The sequence below is a fragment of the Leptodactylus fuscus genome, chromosome 2 (genome assembly GCF_031893055.1).
Source record: "Leptodactylus fuscus isolate aLepFus1 chromosome 2, aLepFus1.hap2, whole genome shotgun sequence".
Classification (NCBI taxonomy): domain Eukaryota; kingdom Metazoa; phylum Chordata; class Amphibia; order Anura; family Leptodactylidae; genus Leptodactylus; species Leptodactylus fuscus.
Window position 1 is genome coordinate 102,320,835 of NC_134266.1, and position 24,384 is coordinate 102,345,218.

General features: G+C 43.7%; 1 protein-coding gene across 1 annotated transcript in view; it reads left to right on the forward strand.

Annotated features, from left to right (window-relative positions):
• The window catches only part of NAV1 (neuron navigator 1), a 173,581-nt gene that overhangs the window by 114,032 nt on the left and 35,165 nt on the right, over window positions 1–24,384 (forward strand). Inside the window, exons 19-25 of the mRNA XM_075264238.1 lie at window positions 463–625; window positions 990–1,140; window positions 19,817–19,911; window positions 20,609–20,704; window positions 20,808–20,973; window positions 21,067–21,302; window positions 23,241–23,395. Coding sequence (XP_075120339.1) covers window positions 463–625; window positions 990–1,140; window positions 19,817–19,911; window positions 20,609–20,704; window positions 20,808–20,973; window positions 21,067–21,302; window positions 23,241–23,395 — 1,062 coding nt within the window. The remainder of the gene's footprint in view (window positions 1–462; window positions 626–989; window positions 1,141–19,816; window positions 19,912–20,608; window positions 20,705–20,807; window positions 20,974–21,066; window positions 21,303–23,240; window positions 23,396–24,384) is intronic.

Here is a 24,384-nt window from a genome sequence, read left to right on the forward strand (position 1 = left end):
TCCAAACATACAGCCAATGTCATTGAAAGCTATATTCGGTGTAAAGAAGAACATGGAGTCCTGGAAGTGATGATATGGCCCACAAAGCTACATTGATCCCATTGAATCAGTCTTGGATTAAATAAAAAGATAGAAGGATTTCAGCAATCTTACATCCACAACAGAGCTGTGGTTAATTCTCCAAGTTGTTTGGAAAAGCCTCCATGCTGAGATCCTTTAAAAACTGTACTACACCTAAAGGAAATGCAGTTTTGAAAACAAAGGGTGGTCACACCAAATTTAGATTTCTCTTTCATTCATTTTGTTAATTGACAGGAATAGATATTAACACTTCTATTTTTTAACACATTCTTACTTTGCATCTAACTTTAACACAGCACTGTATATAGCATCAATTCAGAGGTTAGATGTACCAATAAAATCAGACATTACTTGAGATTTAACTATTTCATGGTTGTTTAGTATATTTGAAGCTCAAGAAGGAGAAGAGCCAGAAAAGAGAGAGGTGTCTGAATTACGTTCGGAATTGTGGGAGAAAGAGATGAAGCTAACTGATATACGCCTAGAAGCACTTAATTCTGCTCACCAACTGGAACAGCTTAGAGAGACCATGCATAACATGCAGGTAACTTGGCATATAAAATAACAGCTACTTTAGGAATTCAATTTACCATATAAGGGTCCATTCACACGGAGTAACATGCCGCGTGATGTGGCACGTATATGGCGTGTGAGACTTTGCGCGCCGTAAAAGCTCCCATTGATTTCAATGGGAGCCTGGATCGTATACGCCGCGTTATTTTGCAGCCGCAAAATAACGCGGCGTATACGATTCAGGCTCCCATTGAAATCAATGGGAGCTTTTACGGCGCGCAAAGTCTCACACACCGTATACGTGCCACATCACGCGGCATGTTACTCTGTGTGAATGGACCCTAAAGCTGCATTCTGCTTGTCTTACTTTTTCTTGTTTTGTCATTACTCACCAGCTGGAAGTTGACCTGTTAAAGGCAGAAAATGACCGTTTGAAGGTACCCCCTTCCTTACCTACAAGCAATCTCCCTTCCTCTGATTCTCCACGGCGTTCTTTGGCATTGACTTTAACCCAATCTTTAGGAGTCACTCCATCATCAGATACAGGTACAAACATGTGAGCAATGATATCGGATAAGCCATCTTCACATGTGTTATTATGGTCCTAGTGATTGCTGTTATATCCTTATGTATTTTTTGGATCTGCAGTGGATTGTCGTGACTTTATAACCAGACCATTGAAAGCTTAGTTCAGCAATTTTACCTTCAGGCAATATTTTAATTTCCATTGCCCAGTGTGTGTTGTTTCTTCTAGATATTTGTCACAGATAAATCTAGATAAGACCATGTAGTGCAAATCACATCTGGATTAAGTAAACCTTCCGACCTACAAAGTTTCTGAAGATAAAACAAAACTTTCAAACAACTTTAAATTTTTCTAGCACTATTTTTGTCAATAATTAATTTTGTAATATACTTAAGTTAACAAATTTTGGCTTGTGTTCATTAGATATATTGGTGTACGTACTCTTATGTAACACAAGGAAACTGTGGCTGAGGAGGTAGTCACTTCAGTCTGAGTTATATTTGACAATATAAAATCTAGAAAGGTGCTTTTGGTGCCACATGAAAAAAATGTGATTCTCCACCAAGATCTTAGTTCTAAATGTAAAATATCCAGAGATATAACCAGTTGAAAACACAGTCAAGTTTGGAATATTTATATGTAGCTGCTGCTGCTCCAAATTCTAACAGTATATTTTACAGGTAGAACTACTGTCTCATATTTCTTATGACGCCATAATCACTTTTCTAGGATTTTTAATGCTCAAGTTATGTGTGTTTGAACTGATCCTTCCCAGCCTGAGCTTTTCACCATTTTACATTGCAACCCTCCCAGCTCTTGAAAGCTGTGTACATATTTCATATTTCTAAATAGATAAATTAAAAAATAAATGAACAGATAATAGATAAAGTAAGATAAGATAATCCTTTAATAGTCCCACAATGGGGAAATTTCAGTGATACAGTTTCATAGATGGTACAGTAGTATATAACAAGAGAGAAAACACATACAAGCTCATGGCAGATAGAGAAATCCTAGGAATCAGAGCAACTAAAAAAGAAAGAAACACAGACACACTGCAGGATCATTTGTTCTCTGTGCGGATTGATGTTAATAATAATAATAATAATAATAATACAGCTGACTTGGTTGTAGGACACGAGGAGGGGGGTCACAGCATGTAGATATAACAAGCAGAAATTTTTGCAGAGGTGGGGGACATAGTCAGCTATTATGATAACATATGGTAGTTCTTGGTAGGTAGTGAGATCTCCTGCTCACAGCTGATAGTTCGGTATCTTGTATCAGCACTATTGTCCTTTTAACCACAAAAAAAAAATGCCCCAAATGTCCTTCATCACAAGCCCCCTCCTCCTTTCTTCTTACCACAGTGTTCTACTGCCCCAAGGAAGTCAGAGACCATCCAGGTATACATGGTGCTGCTCTCTTGCCAAGCTTCCATAACTCCTGGGGTAGGTGGGTGATGGTAGGTTCCCAGGCTGTAGCAGAGTCCCACGTGTCCACAGTAATAAAAAGAAAGAAATACCAGTCAGCTTCTTCACACATCAGCAATTGACGCCAAAAAATCATCTCCTTGAAGAAGAAGTCCACACTTCCATGTAGGTTTTCCTCCATGCCGCATGGTGAGCCATGCTGTCCTACCTGGGGGGATGGTAACAGGCACATGTGGAAACCAGCTGAACCAGGTCTTGTCATTGTCCATGCTTTACAATGGAAACAAAAGGAACAAAATGCTCCACAGGGTCTTCCATTCGATTTATAGTTGCTAATTCATAGTGCTAGATTGCTTGGTTACAGGATTCTTGAAGATACAGAGAAAAAGAGTGAAAAAGGAAAGAAAAAAGTTTGCTCCCAGCTTGGAGCACTGCATCAAGGCAGCCAAGCCCCTCAGGGGGGCGGCGCCAAAAAAAAAAAAAAAAAAAAGATATGATACGGTAAGGCTTAGCATAACGAAGTGTGGCATGGTTAGGAAAGGATCAAATTTAACAATGTGTTCTGTGATTGGGAAATGACATAAAATTAGCACAAAGGTGTCAAGGAGTTTTCCTATGTTAGGCTACGTCTCCACATTGAAGCTTTTTTTGTTGTGTTTTTTTGAGCTAAAGCCAAGAATGGCTACAAAGGAAATACAGAATATAGTCTGACAATCTGTACAATCTCAGAAAATGTAAATAAAATGCCATCTGCATGTCATACATCTGAACTCTGTACAAAAGTTTTGATCTGTTTAATAAGAAATTATTTATTTTGTAGCTACAGTGTTGGCCAAAAGTATTGGCACCCCTGCAATTCTGTCAGATAATACTCATTTTCTTCCAGAAAATGATTGCAAAAACAAAATCTTTGGTATTAATATCTTCATTTATTTTGCTTGCAATGAAAAAACACAAAAGAGAATGAAAAAAGTCAAATCATTGATCATTTTACACAAAACTCAAAAATGGTCCGGACAAAAGTATTGGCACCCTCAGCCTAATACTTGGTAGCACAACCTTTAGACAAAATAACTGGGAACAACTGCTTCCGGCAACCATCAATGAGTTTCTTACAATGCTCTGCTGGAATTTTAGACCATTCTTCTTTGGCAAACTGCTCCAGGTCCCTGAGATTTGAAGGGTGCCTTCTCCAGACTGCCATTTTGAGATCTCTCCACAGGTGTTCTATGGGATTCAGGTCTGGACTCATTGCTGGCCACTTTAGAAGTCTCCAGTGCTTTCTCTCAAACCATTTTCTAGTGCTTTTTGAAGTGTACATTGTCCTGCTGGAAGACCCATGACCTCTGAGGGAGACCCAGCTTTCTCACATCGGGCCTTACATTATGCTGCAGAATTTGTTGGTAGTCTTCAGACTTCATAATGCCATGCACACGGTCAAGCAGTCCAGTGCCAGAGGCAGCAAAGCACCAAAACATCAGGGAACCTCCGCCATGTTTGACTGTAGGGAACGTGTTCTTTTCTTTGAAGGCCTCTTTTTTTTCCCTGTAATCTCTATGTTGATGCCTTTTTCCAAAAAGTTCTACTTTTGTCTCGTCTGACCAGAGAACATTCTTCCAAAATGTTTTTGGCTTTCTCAGATAAGTTTTGGCAAACTCCAGCCTGGCTTTTTTAGGTCTCTGGGTAAGAACTGGGGTCTTTCTGGGTATCCTACCATACAGTCCCTTTTCATTCAGACTCCGACGGATAGTACAGGTTGACACTGTTGTACCCTTGGACTGCAGGGCAGCTTGAACTTGTTTGGATGTTAGTCGAGGTTCTTTATCCACCATCCACACAATCTTGCGTTGAAATCTCTCGTCAATTTTTCTTTTCCGTCCACATCTAGGGAGGTTAGTCACAGTGCCATGGGTTTTAAACTTCTTGAAGACACTGCGCACGGTAGACACTGGAACATTCAGGTCTTTGGAGATGGACTTGTAGCCTTGAGATTGCTCATGCTTCCTCACAATTTTGCTTCTCAAGTCCTCAGACAGTTCTTTTGGTCTTCTTTCTGTTCTCCATTCTCAATGTGGTACACACAAGGACATAGGACAGAGGTTGAGTCAACTTTAATCCATTTCAACTGGCTGCAAGTGTGATTTAGTTATTGCCACCACCTGTTAGGTGCCTCAGGTAAGTAACAGGTGCTGTTAATTACACAAATTAGAGAAGCATCACATGATTTTTCAAAAAGTGTCAATACTTTTGTCCACCTCCTTTTTTATATTTGCAGTGGAATTATATCCTATTTGGCTTTTTGACAATTCTTTTTGTAGTTTTCAATTGAAGACAAATTAAATGAAGATAATAATACCAAAGAATTTGTGATTGCAATCATTTTCTGGAAGAAAATGAGTATTATCTGACAGAACTGCAGGGGTGCCAATACTTTTGGCCAACACTGTAAATATAAATAATTGACCTAGGACAATAGCCACATTATCATGCTATATTCAACTAAATACACAAAAATACATCTCTGTTCTTCCACTAAGGCGATTAGTTATATCTGCTATATCAGCTAATTTACTGTAATTAAAAAAAATCTATAATTACTAGAGATGAGCGAGTAGTACTCGATCGAGTAGGTATTCGATCGAATACTACGGTATTCGAAATACTCGTACTCGATCGAGTACCACTCGCTATTCGAATGTAAAAGTTCGATGCAGAACCAGCATTGATTGGCCAAATGCTATACAGTCGGCCAATCAACGCTGGTTCTTCTCCTGCCTTTATAAGTCTTCTCCGTGCAGCTTCCCCGCGGCGTCTTCCGGCTCTGAATTCACTCTGCCAGGCATCGGGCCTAGGCAGAGCCGACTGCGCATGTCCGCTTGTAGTGCGGGCATGCGCATTCGGCTCTGCCCAGGCCCGATGCTTGGCAGAGTGAATTCAGAGCCGGAAGATGCCGCGGGGACGCTGCAAGGAGAAGACTTCTCAGAGGATCCAGCCCGACCCTCACTCGTGGATTTGGTAAGTATAATTTGATCGAACGTTGCCTACCCCTGAAACGAGCATTTTTTCCCCCCATAAACTATAATAAGGTTCGATATTCGATTCGAGTAGTCGAATATTGAGGTGCTACTCGAAACGAATATCGAACCTCGAACATTTTACTGTTCGCTCATCTCTAATAATTACCCATATCCTTGGAGTGGTCCTTCTCTCTGATAGTAGTGGGCGGAATAGGTTAGATAGGGAGATGTGGGGAGGGTGGTAGGGGCTAGCAATAGATGGGATCACTAGGCTAGAGAGAAGGAGAAGTTGGGAGGGACTAGGAATGGGCGGGATCGCTAGACTTGAGAGACATGGAAGAGGCTAGTAATTGGTGGGATCGCTAGACTAGAGAGACAGGAAAGGGGTTTAATGGAATGAGAGAGGAGGGGGCAGCTGATCGAGAGGGAACTAGTGTAGAAGCTACACAGGAAGCTGCACAGCAGGAAGCTAGCACCTTGTAAACAAAGCTAGACAATGCCAGCAGCAACCAGAGACACCCAGAGAAATCACTCCAAACACTGCTAAAGGTATATGGGTATACTTAATAATTAGAGATGAGCGAACACTAAAATGTTCGAAATTCGATTCGAACAGCCGCTCAATGTTCGTGTGTTCGAACGGGTTTCGAACCCCATTATAGTCTATGGGGAACAGATACTCGTTAAGGGGGAAACCCAAATCCGTGTCTGGAGGGTCACCAAGTCCACTATGACACCCCAGGAAATGATGCCAACACCTCTGGAATGACACTGGGACAGCAGGGGAAGCATGTCTGGGGGCATCTAACACACCAAAGACCCTCTATTACCCCAACATCACTGTCTAACAACTACACACTTTCCACATTCAAAAAAACCTCTATCAAAGTGGGAAAATACCTGGAAACCTTCTTTACTCCCCAAATGGATGGACACAAACCCCAATTTAAGCTCAACAAACAGTAACAACCACCCCTTTAAATCACGTTCCCCATGACAACCACAAATGGAATAGGCAATGGGAATTCCAAAAGCCCTCACCCTTAACTGTCATTTTGAGTGTGTGTGTGTGTGTGTGTGTGTGTGTGATGTGGTAAGACCTTCCAAAATTCACTTTTCTAGCCCTTAACATGAGCCCTTCCAAACAAAGTTACAGGACCTTAAGCTGAGCTACCAGCAGAGATTGAGGCCCTTGGCATGAGTAGAGCCTTGCACCAGCAGTGTTTTTGGCACTTAGGGTGAGTTGAGCCTTGTACCAGCGTGTGTCCCTTAACATCAGGCGGGCCCTAAGTTCTGCGCTTTGCACAAAAGTTCCACATTAACTAGGCTGAATGGTACAAAGATTAGTAGGCCCGAGAACCAGGAACAGGTCTTGCAATGGCTGTCGGATAACGCTTAAAGCACATTGTCCACCAGCCAGTCAGCCTCTACCTCCTCTTACCCAACAGTCTTGTCCTCCTTCCACCCAAAATTCCCAATCTTCCCAGAACAATAACCCCAACTGTCCCTGCTCCCCAGAGCTGTTCTCCCTTCCTTTGACTGTACTGCAACCTGCCCCTCCATTTCGCGATTCCACGGACCTAACAGACGAGTATCTGTGTTCAGATGCTCAAACACTAGAGTCTCCTCCATTCCATCTCCGGTCGATTTGGTGGCGGATGACCAGCAACCCACCCTCATCGACGACGATGAGACGCAGTTGCTGTCAGGGCAGCCAGTTGACATGCGCATTGTGCAGGAGGAGGAGGCGAGACAGGAGTTGGAAGAGGAGGTGGTGGACGACGAGGACACCGACCCCACCTGGACAAGGCGGATGTCAAGCTGGGAAAGTAGTGTGGATGTTGAGGCAGGTGCAGCACCAAAAAGGGTAGCTAGAGGCAGAGACATGTCCAGAGGCAGAGGTCAGCTGCTTTGCCGAAGCCAGGCCAGACCCGGAATGTCCGAAGATGTTCCCTTTTGTACCCAGCCCAGAAAAACTCCCCCATCGAGGGCACGTTTCTTGAAGGTGTAGAGTTTTTTCAAGGAATGCGCCGAGGACAGATATAGTGTCGTCTACACAATTTGCCTCTCGAAATCGAGTAGGGGCCCTGAGAAGAGCAACCTGTCCACCACTTCAATGCACCGTCATTTGGAATCCAAGCAATGGAATCAGTGGCAGGCAGCAACGGCAGGACAAACGTCGCCCGCCGTTCATGCCACTGCCTCTGCTCACAGTGCTGGCGATGCACTCCAGAGGACGATCTTGAGCAGGGTGTGTGAGCTGCACAGACCTTTGATGGAGTTCCATCTACAAAACCCAAGGGTTCCTCAAAGTCAGCTCCCAAAGTTTCTGCACCATGAGTTTCCAGAGGTGGCAGAGTTATGGCTAGGGGCAGAGGCATGGATAGGGATGATGTCTAGGGGCAAAAGCAGTGTGGATGTGGAGGCAAGCTAAGCAGGAAAAACTGGGGGTACAAGCTAAGGCATAGACTGGGGTGATGTCTAGGGGCAAAAGCAGTGTGGATGTGGAGGCAAGCTAAGCAGGAAAAACTGGGGGTACAAGCTAAGGCATGGACTGGGGTGATGTCTAGGGGCAAAAGCAGTGTGGATGTGGAGGCAAGCAAAGCAGGGAAAATGGTGGCTAGAGGCAAAGGGATGTCCATAGGCAGCAAGGGCAAAGATGCAAAACTCTCCCGTTTCAAGAATTTTCCTGACTTGTCTCCCCACAAAACATTCCTGGGAGGAGGGCTGAAACACCACCCTCCTCCTCCTCCGCTGTTAGATTGACCCCAGCTACGAGCTGAAAACGCTGCAACACTGGTGTGGGGAGACGTCAGCAGGCTGGGCTGAAGCTCATCAGCTTGGGAGACGGACAGCACACTGCCTCTGAGGTCAGGGATGCCATCCTGGATGAGATGGCAATTTGTTTATCCCCGTTGCCCCTGGGGCCAGGCTTTTTTGTCTTGTTGGAGGGCTCTGGAGCTTGCCAGCCTCCAACACGTTCCATGCCTGGCCCACGTGTTCAATGTAGTGGTGCAATGATTTTTAAAAACATACCCCAAATTAGCTGAGCTAAGGGTGAAAGTGCGGCACTTGGACACCCACTTTCCCAAGTCTACAGTACCTGGAGCTAGCCGCAATACACTCCAGCAAGGCCTACATCTGCCTGAAGCACCTACTGTTGTGCGAGGTCACCACACGCTCTAACCCTAGATACCGTATGTTCAGCAGGGTGTGTGAGCAGCAGAGACCTTTGATGGAGTACCAGCTACAAAACCCAAGGGTTCCTCAGAGTCAGCTCCCTCACTTTCTGCACCATGAGTTTCCATGGGTGGCAGACTTATGGCTAGAGGCACAGGCATGGATAGGGGTGATGTGTAGGGGCAAAAGCAGTGTGGATGTGGAGGCAAGCTAAGCAGCAAAAACTGGGGGTACAAGCAGCCGGTGGCATCATCACTGACAAGCACAGCTGTCTGTCAGCTGACAGGCTGACTTTCACCAAAATGAACAGACAATGGATAGACTCATCATATACATGTCAGTTACATGACAAATTTAGTGCAATTTGCAAGTCCAAGATGGTTTGGAGATCTGCGGAGAGGAATCTCACCACCTCTTGCGGGTGCCATCATTTGGAAGGCAAGCCCTGGGCTCAGCGGGTGAGAGCAAGCGCAGGATAATCGTCGTTTGGCCTGGCGGCCACTGCCTCTCCCACTGTTGACAGGGCTGGCGCTGCAGTCCAGACCAGCAGCCAGGACACCTCCACATCTGCCTCTGACACTTTGGGGAGTTCACCCTTATCCTCACCTTTTCCTGCCATTTCTCCTTTTGCCCGCGCCATCATGCGCCTCTTCCCAGCAACTCCCCATCTCCCAAGCCTTTCATTTCATGCTAAAGTACAGCGCAACCCACCCACATGCCCAAGGCTTCAACGGCCTCATCTCAAGAAATCTGGCCCAGGAGATGTTGGAATCCCGGCTGGGGGACACTCTGCCCTTTTTGGGCAGAGTGTCTACTGCGCCACCGCACTGTGCCGTCCACACCAGCACTTTCCCCCAAACATGAGGCGGTCCCTAAATTCAGCGCTTAGCCCTAAAGTTCCATGTGACCAGTTACGAATGGACAAGTGCATGCGGACAGGGACGCTACCTTTCAATTTGGGCACAGTGGTTGAATGTAGTTGAGGCGTGGACCGGGTCGCAAAATGTGGTGGCCTGACTTGTCTCCCCACACAACATTCCTGGGAGGAGGGCTGAAACACCACCCTCCTCCGCTGTTAAATTGACCCCAGCTACGAGCTGGAAACTGCAACACTGGTGTGGGGAGACGTCAGCGGGCCGTGCTGAAGCTCATCAGCTTGGGGGCCAGACAGCACACTGCCTACAAAGTGAGTCATGCCATCCTCGATGAGACGGCAATGTGGTTTTTGCCACTGCACCTGGGCCCAGGCATGTTGTCATGTGTGATAATGGCCGTAACCTGGGATTGGCTCTGTAGCTTGGCAGCCTGCAACATATTCCATGCCTGGGCCACGTTTTTAACTCATTGCTGCTAATCTTTTGAAAAAGGTCCCCCAATGTTCCTGAGCTACTGGTGAAAGTGTGGCGCTTGTGCGGATAGTTTTTAAAGTCTATAGTTGCCGCTGCTAGCCTCTATGCACTCCTACAACGCCTGTACCTGCTGGAACAACGGCTGTTGTGCGACGTCTCCACACTGCTGGCACTAAACATATCATGTGTTGAGCAGAGTGTGTGAGCAGCACAGACCTTTGATGTAGTTCCAACTCCAAAACCCTCGGGTTCGTCAAAGTCAACTCCCTCAGTTGCTCAACCATGAGTGGCCATGGGTGGCAGACTTATGTGAAATCCCATCCCATCCATTGCACTGGACACGAAACATTAGCATGCGCTCAGCACAACTTCGGATATGGCAGCTGCGTTAAGCAGGGTGCAGGGTACAACACAGACCAGGCCCGAGCACCAGGAACAGGTGTTAGAAATACTGCAGCATCTGCCATTTCCTTCCAATTTTGGGGTTTTGGACCCGCCACCGACTTGTCTGGACCTAAGTGGGGATCATGAGACACAGTTGCCATCAGGGCAAGCTGTGGTCATGTGCGGTTTGCAGTAAGGGGCCAGTGCGCAATTGGAAGAGGAGTTGGTGGATGACGAGGCCACCGACCCCACATGGACAGGGGTAATGTCTAGGGGCTAAAGCAGTGTAGATGTAGAGGGAAGCTAAATCAACAAAAAACCTGGGTAGAAGCAAAGGCATAAACTGGGGTGATGTTTAGGGGCTAAAGCAGTGTAGATGTGGAGGGAAGCTAATTCAACAAAAAAAACAGGGTAGAAACAAAGGCATAAACTGGGGTGATGTTTAGGGGCTAAAGCAGTGTAGATGTGGAGGGAAGCTAATTCAACAAAAAAAACAGGGTAGAAACAAAGGCATAAACTGGGGTGATGTTTAGGGGTGAAAGCAGTGTAGATGTGGAGGGAAGCTAAGCAGCAAGAACAGTGGGTAGAAGCAAAGACATGCAAAACTCTACCCTGTTGGAAGACTTATTCCTAGGTCTGGAACACGTTAATGGCCCCCCTGGACAAATTACTGCCTCTCAGGGGCCTAGTGTCACCAGGAGGGACAAGTATAGGCGCATGTTGTGGGAATACCTGGCCGACACCAGCTCTGTCCTCTCCGATCCCTCTGTGCTCTACAGCCTACACTTATTTTCTCATCTTTTTTTCTGCACTGCACATCTCTTGCCTGCTTCCTTTGGGATCTTACAAGTGGTGGTCCACTTCCAAAGATGGTAATTTCACTAGACAGTGTAACGGGAGTAGCTGAGGGATCGCTGTCTTAACCACTTTTTGGCACAAAATTAACTTCCAAAGCCAAATATGGTGCAAGTATATGATGCAAAGACACCTACACACCTATCTCTGACACATTGGGGAGTTCACCCTCATGCGCCCTTTTGGCCTGCACCATCATGCGCCTCTTCTCAGCCACTCCACATTTCCCAAGCTTTTCATTGCAGGCAGAAGTACAACACAACCCACCCCCATGCCCAAGCCTTTAACAGCCTCATCGATAAACTGCTGGCCCTGGAGATGTTGGTGTTTGTTTATGCTTCTGGAGACCCAGGCCTTCCGTCAGCAGATGGCAGCTGGGGCACCTCCCTATGCTGGGCCTAGCCGTTACTACTTCTCTTGGTGTTCTGTCCCTGCCTTGCGCCTGCATGTGTCCCATAACATCAGTCGGGCCCAGAGCTCTGCGCTTTGCTGCAAGGTCCACTTGACCACCGACACATGGACAAGCGCCTGTGGTCAGGGATGCTGCAGTTCTTATCTTTAATGACAGGCAGGGTGAATGTGGTGGAGTCTGTTCCCCGGGTGCAAACTGGGGTGGCCTATCTCCTCTCCCAGGCCAAAATTCATGGCAGGAGTAGACTGAAACCCTACGATGCTGCAACCTCCACCCCAGCTACTAGCGGAAAACACTGTAACACTGGCATGGGGAGATGTCAGCAGGCCGTGCTGAAACTGATCAGCTTGGGGGACAGACAGCACAGTGCCTCCGAGGTCAGGGATGCCATCCTGGCTGAGATGGCATTTTTTTTTTCCCTGCTACACCTGGGGCCTGGCATTTTTGCGCCTGTGATAATGGCTGGAACCTGGTAGCAGATCTGGAGCTTGCCAGACTCAAACACGGTCCACGCATGGCCCACGTTTTCCAACTTGTTGGTGCCATGTTTCTTTGAAACCTACACCATTGTGCCTGATATACAGGTCAAAGTGGGGCCATTTTCGTAAGTGAGAACTAGCCTCTGCTAGGCAGAAAACATTCAGAGCACACTCCTCTCATCTTCGCACCGTTGGCTGGCGGAGGAAGACGAGGGGGTTGGAGTGGCATCTGATGTCCCTGTCCCACACGAGGCTAGAGGGTGCACTTCAGTGCATCCCATTGCTTCACCACAAATGGTGTGAAGGGGAGTGGAAAATGGAGGAAATGGAGAGTGACCCTTACAGTTGGGGCCAGCAAAGGCATGCCAAGTAACACACTGGCACACATGGCTGACTTCATCTTGGGTTGCTTTTCAACACATATTTCACATCATGAAGAACAAATAATACTGGATTTTTACAAGCCTCGAACCCCGGTCTAGGTCTAATGTCTGTTCCTTTCTTATATTAGGGGAGAGGGAAAAAAAATTACTTCAGTGATACGTTTAGCGTACATAGACTGACTATTAATGTGTATCCCACTTAGTGTTGTTAGGGTTACACACCGTCACAACCTGGCTAAAGCTTCTATAGCTGTTAATAAAGTCAACATAACTTTACGGTATCCAAAAAGACAGCTGGTACCGACAGAGAGCAAGACAAATGTCAACCAAAGCTGTGAGCTCTGAACACCCACAGTGACTTTGGCGTCATCATCATTATAAGGGAGCGGGTGGTAATAAATAACTTGGCAGTGCCTAAAACCCAAAAAGCTTATACAACTATATTTACATTAAGATACACAAATGACACTTTTCAGTAGCATGTCATGAGACAAGCTGATAAACTCTTCCTTTGTGCAGTGCTATTTGAAAGTTAAACGCTGCCTTTATTTTAATTCTGGAGAAGGTGCAGACATTTGATTTAGAACATGTTGTCTTCATTGTCCAAATCCTCTATATAGGTAACGTGTTTTTCGGGCCAACTGTCTGGGAACGAGCTGGTGCAGCACTGACAACCTGGGTGAATATGGCAAGAGCCTGAGATGTAGGGTGAATGAATCCCCAAATTATTTGTGGAATTCCCAGTGAGACAATGGCACTGTATAGCAGTAGCAAAAATTGTGGGTGCACGTAACCCCCATATATTCTTTGAATTCCCAGTGAGACAATGGCACTGTATAGCAGTAGCAAAAATTGTGGGTGCACGTAACCCCCATATATTCTTTGAATTCCCAGTCAGACAATGGCAATATATACCAGTAGTAAAAATTGTGGGTGCACGTAACCCCCATATATTCTTTGAATTCCCAGTCAGACAATGGCACTATATACCAGTAGTAAAAATTGTGGGTGCACATAACCCCAATATATTCTTTGAATTCCCAGTGAGACAATGGCACTGTATAGCAGTAGCAAAAATTGTGGGTGCACGTAACCCCCATATATTCTTTGAATTCCCAGTGAGACAATGGCACTGTATAGCAGTAGCAAAAATTGTGGGTGCACGTAACCCCCATATATTCTTTGAATTCCCAGTCAGACAATGGCAATATATACCAGTAGTAAAAATTGTGGGTGCACGTAACCCCCATATATTCTTTGAATTCCCAGTCAGACAATGGCACTATATACCAGTAGTAAAAATTGTGGGTGCACATAACCCCAATATATTCTTTGAATTACCAGTCAGAAACTGGCACTATATAGCAGTAGCAAAAATTGTGGGTGCACATAACCCCAATATAATCTTTGAATTCCCAGTGAGACAATGGCACTGTATAGCAGTAGCAAAAATTGTGGGTGCACGTAACCCCCATATATTCTTTGAATTCCCAGTGAGACAATGGCACTATATACCAGTAGTAAAAATTGTGGGTGCACATAACCCCAATATATTCTTTGAATTCCCAGTGAGACAATGGCACTGTATAGCAGTAGCAAAAATTGTGGGTGCACGTAACCCCCATATATTCTTTGAATTCCCAGTCAGACAATGGCACTATATACCAGTAGTAAAAATTGTGGGTGCACGTAACCCCCATATATTCTTTGAATTCCCAGTCAGACAATGGCACTATATACCAGTAGTAAAAATTGTGGGTGCACATAACCCCAATATATTCTTTGAATTACCAGTCAGAAACTGGCACTATATAGCAGTAGCAAAAATTGTGGGTGCACATAACCCCAATATAATCTTTGAATTCCCAGTGAGACAATGGCACTGTATAGCAGTAGCAAAAATTGTGGGTGCACATAACCCCAATATAATCTTTTAATTCCCAGTGAGACAATGGCACTGTATAGCAGTAGCAAAAATTGTGGGTGCACGTAACCCCCATATATTCTTTGAATTCCCAGTGAGACAATGGCACTATATACCAGTAGCAAAAATTGTGGGTGCACGTAACCCCAATATATTCTTTGAATTCCCAGTCAGACAATGGCACTATATACCAGTAGCAAAAATTGTGGGTGTATATAGCCCCAATTCTATTGCTAGGGGACTTGCAGGGTATTTCTGAGGTGAAGGTGGGGGGGCACACCGTTGGAACGGGGATTTGGGGTGTATATATAGGGTATACAGGAATACACTGTCAGTGTGTTCCATTCAGGATCCTGGGAAAGCTGGGTTGCGGCGATTGAGCCCGTCAGTGCCACGTTACACTGACAAGCTTCTCCCTGGAATTGAAGTTATATGTAAGCCCAATATATTCTTTGAATTCCCAGTGAGACAATGGCACTATATGGCAGTAGCAAAAATAGTGGGTGTATATAGCCCCAATTCTATTGCTAGGGGACTTGCAGGGTATTTCTGGGGTGAAGGTGGGGGGGCACACCGTTGGAACGGGTATCGGGGGTATATATCGGGTATACGGGAATACACTGACAGTGTATTCCATTCTGGATCCGCGGAAAGCTGGGTTGCGGCGATTGAGCCTGTCAGTGCCACGTTACACTGACAAGCTTCTCCCTGGAATTTAGCTCTTATAAGAACTGTTGGTTGTCTTCTCCTTCCTATCCTAGCCTGTCCCTGCCTACCCAGAATCTATCCCCTAGCTAACTGGACGGAAACCTCCGTCCCCGGTGAATTGCAAGCTCAGAATGACGCGAAGCTGGGCGTCGCTGTTCTTTTTAATTAGAGGTCACATGTTTTCGGCAGCCAATGGGTTTTGCCTACTTTTTTCAACGTCACCGGTGTCGTAGTTCCTGTCCCACCTACCCTGCGCTGTTATTGGAGCAAAAAAGGCGCCAGGGAAGGTGGGAGGGGAATCGAGTAATGGCGCACTTTACCACGCGGTGTTCGATTCGATTCGAACATGCCGAACAGCCTAATATCCGATCGAACATGAGTTCGATAGAACACTGTTCGCTCATCTCTATTAATAATCCATTATTAGCACTAACAGACCTTTAAAAAAAATAGTTTCTCCCCAGAAAATTCCTTTAAAGGGATTCTATCATTGGAAAGACTCATTTTTAACTAAGCATATACAGTATTTGCATAGCCTTTAGAAAGGCTATTCCACACATACTTTTTGTTTGTAAATCTTCCTAGCTGTTTCTGAATTAGCCTGCTTTTATTGATATGCTAATTAGCGTCCAGTGTGCACCCGGAGGTTCAGTGAGCACAGTGTGCTGTGTGTACATAGGTGGAGGTTAATGCAGGGAGGCTGATGAGTCAGCAACAGCAGCCTCCCCCCCCCTCCTGAATCTGTGTGTACAGATTACACAAGCAGTTTCTAGAGAGAATCACATAAACTTCTGGGTGCATGCTGGAGGCTAATTACGATATCAATGAAAGCGGGCTAATTCAAAAACTGCTTTGCGGATTTACAAAGAAAATTTATGTGGAATAGCTTTTCTAAAGGCTACGCAAATATTTGTTTAGCTAAAAAAGAGTTTTCCCAATGATAGAATCCCTTTAAGTCATGGTTCTAGTATCTATCCAGAGGAGTGGTAGGGTTGACACTTTAACCCCTTCCCGACATGCGCCGTAATAGTACGGCGCATGTCGGGTCTGTAACTATGGCGACCGCCCGGGAGCCGGGCGGCCGCCATAGCCGCCGGGTGTCTACTGCTTTAAGCAGTAGACAACCAGCTCTCATGCCTCCGATCGGTCCCTGGACCGATCGGAGGCATTAACCCCTCTGGCGCCGCGGTCAAAGGCGCCGGAGGCGCCATTTTCCCGGCGGTGCATGGGCGTCGCCATTTTGCCTGGGATCGCCGGCTCCTGGAGCCGACGTCCCGTTGCCATGACAGCCGGGAGCCTGTATTAGGCTCCCAGGCTTGTCTGCAAATCCTCTCTTTTCCAGGCTGGTCTATGCAGCCTGCAAAAGAAAGGATGATTTTTTGCAATGCATTGCTATGCATTAGCATTGTAATGCATTGCATTAGTGATCAAACCCCCTGGGGTTCAACACCCCTAGGGGGTCTAATAAATGCAAAAAAAAAATAAAAAAAAGTAAAAAAAAATTAAAAAAAATATAAAAAGCATTAAAAGTTCAAATCACCCCCCTTTCCCTAGAACACATATAAAAGTAGTTAAAAACTGTGAAACATATACATGTTAGCTATCCCCGCGTCCGAAATTGCCCGCTCTACAAATCTATAAAAATATTTTTCCTGTTCGGTAAACGCTGTAGCGGGAAAAATAGTCGAAAGTGCCAAACCGCCGTTTTTTCACTGTTTTGATTCTGATAAAAATTTGAATAAAAAGTGATCAAAGCAATAAAATTTCCCGAAAATGGTAGAACTAAAAAGTACACCCGGCCCCGCAAAAATGACGCCCTATGCATCCCCGTACACTTACGTATAAAAAAGTTACGGCCGTCGGAATATGGCGACTTTTAGAAAAAAACATTTTTAACACAGTTTTGGAATTTTTTTTAGGGGTCAAAATGTAAATAAAACCATATAAATTTGGTATCCCTGGAACCGTACCGAAACACAGAATATAGGGGACATGTCATTTTGGCTGCACAGTGAACGCCGTAAAACCAAAGCCCGTAAGAAAGTCGCAGAAATGCATTTTTTCTTCAAATCCACCCCATTCTGAAGTTTTTTCCTGCTTCCCAGTACATTATACAGAATAATTAATGGTGGAATCATGAAGAAAAATTTGTCCCGCAAAAATTAAGACCTCATATGGCTCTGGGAGCGGAGAAATAAAAAAGTTATGGGGTTTAGAAGGAGGGGAGTCAAAAACGAAAATCAAAAAATGCCATCGGCGGGAAGGGGTTAAAGGGAGTCTGTCACTGGAATCAAGCATATCATTCCAGCCCCACCGATAGGATAGGGTCTCCTGAATCAAATGGTGTATTTGATGAACCTGTGGGGGTTTTTTTTGTTGTTTTCTTTTGTTTTGTTTTGTTTTTTTTGTTTTTTTTTTTTGGGGGGGGGTATTATTTATATGTATATACTTATCAGGAGTACTGTGAATGTTTGGTCTGGGATCTATTTGGTATGTATTGGCACCATAGAAATCAATGGGATAATTAACCATATAATGAAAGGGTGGTGTGCAAGAGGCAGACCTTATATAAAATGTTTGGTGTCATATATTAAGTTATACCGATGCCTTTGTATAACTCATTGAAGTCAAGTTACTTCTAGTATGTTAATGGACCATAGGTTCCAGAGAATTGCTCTAAAATAGGGGTATTCAACTACTTTTAATAAAGGACGCGTGAAGTGGGGCTTTCCTTAGGTGAACTTCTGAGATGAATAATAGCTGAAAGTGTCCAACATTTACATATGTTATGAAGTCCCATCCATACCCCCTTTGTCCTTTTTTGTCACCATATAGTGACTACACACAGTAATTTGCTTCCATAGTGCCTGCATAAAACTCTCTCCTTGTATTTTAATAATGATAGTGGTTGTGAGAAATACTGATCTTATGACTGCTCTCTTTTTTGATATTTCATAGAAGCAGCAGGGATCAACAAAGCAGTAATGTTTGCGATACTTCTGTGTAGCCAGCAGGGATGAATGCTGATCCTTGCTGTTGCTACTTTGACACATCAGTGCAAAAGGGAACAGTGATTGGGAGATCAGTCTTTCTCAGGACCTATATCATTAAGAAGATTAGATAGACTGAAGTCTGGACAGCTGGCATTTACAATCTGGGTTTGGTCAGCTTCACCAGTTGAGTAACCCTGCTCTATAATATAAACTTAAATGGGCTCTATCACTGGGAAAAGTCATTTTTATCTAAACACATGCTTGCATAGCCTTTAGAAAGTCTATTCCACACCTACCTTTAGTATGTAGCTTGCCTCAGTGGTCTCTGAATAAGTCCGTTTTATTAATATGCTAATGAGCTTCCAGCCAGTACAGGAAGTTCCCAGTAGCCTCCTCTCCCCTATTATCTCCTATGTGTGTGAGGCAAACAGGAAGCTGAGTCATCAGCAACAGCAGTCTCCCATAGAAAACAATAGGAGAGGTGTGCATGATCTATCGTGCACCAGTCTAATTAGCATATGAATAAAAACGGACTTATTCAGAAACAACTGAGGCAATCTACATACTATAGGTAGGTGTGAAATAGGCTTTCTAAAGGCTATGCAAAGGTGTGATTAGTTAAAAATGACTTTTCCTAGTGATAGAGCCCCTTTAAAGAGACTTTCCAGGATGTTGAGATATGTGAGCATGTACAGCAATTGCTTTGAAAAACAAAAGAAATATTTTCCAGGTTAAATCCTTCACTCCTCCCTTGGTCTTTACCAGCTGTCCATGATGGTTCTGGAGTGATCATGTCATATACATCATACATGTGATCACTGCAGCCTACACCATTCACGTGAATTATGCACATAATATCATCATTGCAGGATCATCAGGGAACAAGGCATTTAACTGGATGAGTAATGGTTATTTTGTAACAGTATACCTTTTCCTGCACTTATGGTTGTCTGGTTTCAGACCAATATTAAGGGGCAAATATAATTGTTTGTATAAAAAAAGTCATCCAATTTTCTAGTATATTTTCTGTATCAATTACTCATGGTTTTCTAGATCTCTGCTGTCATACATTCTGTTTACTTTCAGCGGATAAAAGTCCTCCTCTGAGCTCTTTTCTCTCTGCCTATTTTAAGAGGAATGGAGTCCCCAAACTCTAGTATGAGCCTTCCCTTAAATGGAAGAGGTTTGAAACAACCAGAACACATCCTAGAGCTGGCTGACAAGATTCTCTAGTCTGATGAATCCAAATCAATTCTTTATTTTTCAAAAGGACGCAACGTAAAAAAACCCAAAAAAACTGAAAGGGTCTGAAGAATTTCCAATAATGGTGATTGTTTTAGTTTCTGTAAAGATAGTAGTGTCCCTTTCAGGACCCAGGTAGGAATAGTGCTCCTCTTAGTAGCCTACCCTTGTGCCCACTAGACAGTGATAACATCCCCTTTTGTGCCTCCACATAATAATTATGGCCACTGTTTTTCCCCATGCAAAATAGAAGTACATTTATGTTGTATATTTTACAGATATGAATTATCCTATTTGTAAACATTTCTGAAACTTATACATTGTGAGTCTTTTACAGATATTTCACCAATGGAAGGTGTAAATGGTTCTCTTCAACGGGAAGTTACACTACGTACTGTAGTAAGAGTACCACCACAGCATATTATTAAAGGTGTAAGTCTATCTTATTTACCTACATTACAAATCACATTTTTGTTAAACTATTATTTATTGCACGAATGAGAAGGAAATTAATATTTTTGGTTGTAATCAGTAGGGTTGAGCGATCTTTTTAGGTGGGATCGAGACCGAGGATTATTTCCCACAATGCTTTGCTACTGGCCAAGCATCGTGGGAAAAGCTAACAATGTTAGCTAGGTCCCATAGGAATGAATAGATGCAGCCGGCACACAGCCTTAACCCCCTGTGCGCCGGCTGCGTCCATTCATTCTAATGGGAAACTAGCTAACATCTCTAGTAGCTACTTACCTGCACAGATCGCTGATCCAGTACCTGCTGTTCTCGGTCCTCTTTGCCTCGCTGTCCCTGCCTCCCAGGTTAGTGTTACAGACCTACGAAGAAGGCAGGGCTTGTGGCCTAGGAGAGTGTGGGCGGGTACTGGGAGGGGAGACGTTCAATTTTTAGATTCCAGCTGTGTAATGAATAGGATCGTTTTTAAAATCCGATCTCCGATTAGTTAAAAAAGATCCCATTGACTTGCATTGGGATCGAGATCGGGTTCAAATGAAAAATGATCGGAAATCGGATTTCAAAATCGATCCTGAAGAGTCAAGATCGGCTCAACCCTAGTAATCAACAATATTTTTATTTATATTTGGTTCATTTTATTAGTCATCTGCTTATATTTCAGGATCTAAAGCAACAGGAGTTCTTTGTGGGCTATGTGAAAATTAGTAACAAAGCTGACTGGAAAAGTCTGGATGATGCTGTTTGCCAAATTTTTAAGGTAATTATCTATGTCAAAGCTCTGTAGTTTATTTCAGTTATGTTTGGATGTTAATGTAGTAGTTTCTTTCATTGTAATTGATTTTATATATCATTTCTTGTAGGATTATGTTAATGAAGTCGACCCAGGAGCTACATTAGGTCTAGGAAGGGATTCTGTGAGTGGATATAGCCTCGGACATATGAAGAGGGATATAGATACACAGGCTCCTGATACTCTCCCTTCGAGGAACCTGCGTAGCACTACAAATATTATTTTATACTTAAAAGGTTGGATGTCAAGCCTATGGTTGGTGGTTTATTTATGGTACAAGTACTAAAAATAATTTTGTTTTTTTCTCTTTCTGCAATGTCTCTACTCAGGTTTGAAGGAGAGATGTGTTGACCTTCTTGTCTTTGAGTCACTAATCCCCAAACCAATGCTTCAGCACTATGTTAGCTTGTTGCTTAAGCATAGACGACTGCTGTTGTCTGGTCCAAGTGGGACAGGGAAAAGCTTCCTAGCACATAGACTGGCAGAATATTTAGTGGAGCGATCAGGACGAGAGGTGACTGAAGGCATTGTTACAGCTTTCAACATGCATCAACAGTCTTGCAAGGTTAGTGAATTTCTTTCCAGTGTTTGCATCTTCTATTTTTTCCTTTTATTTTTATTTATTTATTTTTTATTTTGCAACTGTAACAGCAGCACCACAAGTAGATTGTCTTTTTCTCTACCTCTACCATTCCTAAGCAGTTGGTTATCATTAGCACCAAATATTCTAATTAGGACCTTTGTCAGGTGGACAGTCCTAGATTGGCTAAGACAGCATAAGCCTAAAGTGAAAAGCCTAATTAGTATATTGGGTTCTGAAACATACAGCACTAATTGCTCAAGAATGGAGGAGGCTACAGAAAAATTCTAATTGTACTTAAGTCAGTACAGCAGTGCCAATTGAATGATGAAAAAAGATGGCGTTAGGTGAGGTGGTGAAGGTTTGTCTTTAATTTTAAAGTCCTGCATAGGTAGTATTGTAGAAAGTATGTTCAATAATATAAAATAGTAAAAACAAGATTGAATAGTTTGATTAATATACACTAAATGGTAACATTATTAGAAACATCCATCTAGTAGTGTGTTGACCCTCCCTGGGAATTTAGACCTGCAGCAAATTGTTTTGGCACACACAGTTAACATCCACAGATATCAGAGGACTGAGGCTATCCCAAGAAAACATAAAATGGGAGAGACACTGAGCGCCAATATAGTGTAGTAAATACAAGCACTCTTGGTGATGATATGTGAATGGTCTCTTACCTATTGGTGTTGTGAAATAGTCACAACATCATATGAGCATATAAAAGGTGTTATAGCAGCAGCTTTGGTGTGCGCGCTTACTCCCTACCCCTCCACTCCTGTCGGGCTTGCCTGAGGAATCACCTATCAAAGCCAAGAAAACATTCTATTAAATACCATTATGCAATACAATTGCGGATAGTTACGGAACCACAAAATACAGTCATGTGAATGGGGCACAGGATCTGTTTGATAGTGACCGTGTAATGTTATCACAGCCTTTAATAATAGCACAAGTCTGCTATAAAACAGATACTGTGTCATATAAATAGTGAAAGGCCTCCAAAGCATACAGTCTGCCCCACAGTGGCCCCCACACAGAACAGTCTACTCCACATTGGCCTCAAGACAGTACAATCTGTTCCACAGTGGCCCCCACACAGTACAATATGCTCAATGGTGGCCCCCAGACAATACAATCTGCTCCACAATGGCCTCCTCAAAATGGCCCCTATAGAGTATAATATAAAGTGTGGGAACCACTGTGGAACATAGTATACTCCATAGTGGTCCCCACACAGTATAAGGCTGCATTCACACTGAGTAACGCTGGCGTTTTTTGTGCTTATTTTTGCACATAATGCCGCGTATACGCCGCGTTTGCGCTGCGCTATTTTGCGGTCGCGTTGAACGGCGCAAACGCGGCGTTAACGCGGCGCTATGTGCAAAAATAAGCACAAAAAACGCCAGCGTTACTCAGTATGAATGCAACCTATTATGCTCATGTACTTAGCTGCACGCCCACTAAGAGCAGCCAGGCAGTCTGCTTACACCACAGAGGACTTTTCTCTCTTCATTTTTCAAGAGGAATGGGGAACGGATTCCCCAAATGTCAGCGATTGCATATGTGAACCCAGCTTTAGGTGTAGATATAGATTGTATAGATGCCCAACACTTAGCTGGTGGGGCAGACTTCACCAGCTAATAATGAACAGAAGCAATGTAAAAACAAGACCAATGGTGCAGAACACAAAGTGTTAACTTTAGCAGAGTATCATTCAAGCTCCGACTTTTCAATAGGTTCTTTAGGTTAATATTTGCTGTTTTAGCAGATTTGTTTATATAGAAATCCTGTTAGGTAACCTTCTACAATTGATATGGTGATGGTAATTGTAAAAATTACATTTCTTTTTTTATCTTGACATTATATATTTAGCTAGGAAAACTGTTAATATGTGTAACTTTTACTATACTTTCATAGGATTTGCAATTATATTTATCCAACCTTGCGAACCAGATTGACAGAGAGACTGGACCTTGCGATGTCCCTTTAGTCATCTTACTGGACGATGTTAGTGAAGGTGGAGCCATTAGTGAATTGGTGAATGGGGCCTTGACCTGCAAATATCACAAGTGGTAAGAGTCAACAGCAAAACTGTATCCAAACTGAACAAATACATATTACTTATAACTTCTATAACTTAATTTTCACATCAAATTAAAAAGTGCTACCTACAAAGTGTAGTTATTTCTGTTCCCCCCATTGAAACCAATGACCACCACCAAAAAAGTGTTAAACAGAATGTTTTATATTTTAGATTCTTAAAAGCAGCCCTCGTTTAGCTTTGATCATAGCTTTGCACACTGTAGTCATTTTCTCAATCAGTGCCTAAGTTAATCACTTGGAATGGCTTTTCATCAGCCTTGCAGGAGTTCTCAGAAGTGCTGAACATTTGTTGGCTGCTTTTCTTTCACTCTGCAGTCCAGCTCATCCCAACCCATCACAATTGGATTTAGGTTGAGTGTTTGTGGAGTCCATGCTATCTAACACAGCACTTCATCACTCTTGTTCTTGGTCATATAGCCTTAACATATCTGGAGGTTGAACAAGCAGGATGACTCAGTGCCACGTTGTCTTGCAGCAATGGTTACCACATTTCAAAGACATATAGATAAAGCTCACAATCTAAATTCCCTATGTGGAACACTGACTGACAGTGCTTGTAAAGTGCATCTGAATATGATGTTGCTACAGAAGTAAGATAAATAAATAATTGTTCTGTTGAAAATCAAATAATGGTCCCACTAAGAGCAAATCAGAGAGGATATGCCCTATATCATTCATAAATGCCCCTTTGTGTGCTAGCTAACTCTGGTGAAATAAATTGTATTTCCCGTATGTCACTGTGTCTTTCCCTTCTGTGTGCGTTCTCTGTGTTAGCGGAACAACTTTGATAGTCCTGAAGGGGAGGAGGTAGTGGGCTATAAAACACCAATGGAATATCGTGAGGAGCCATTTTGAGTGATAGTAGCTCCGGATGGGACAGTGAGAGGTGATCCCCTGATTATATCAGCTTTTGTGAACAGTTAGGCTGGACTCATGCAGGTTGAGTTTTCTGACTTCA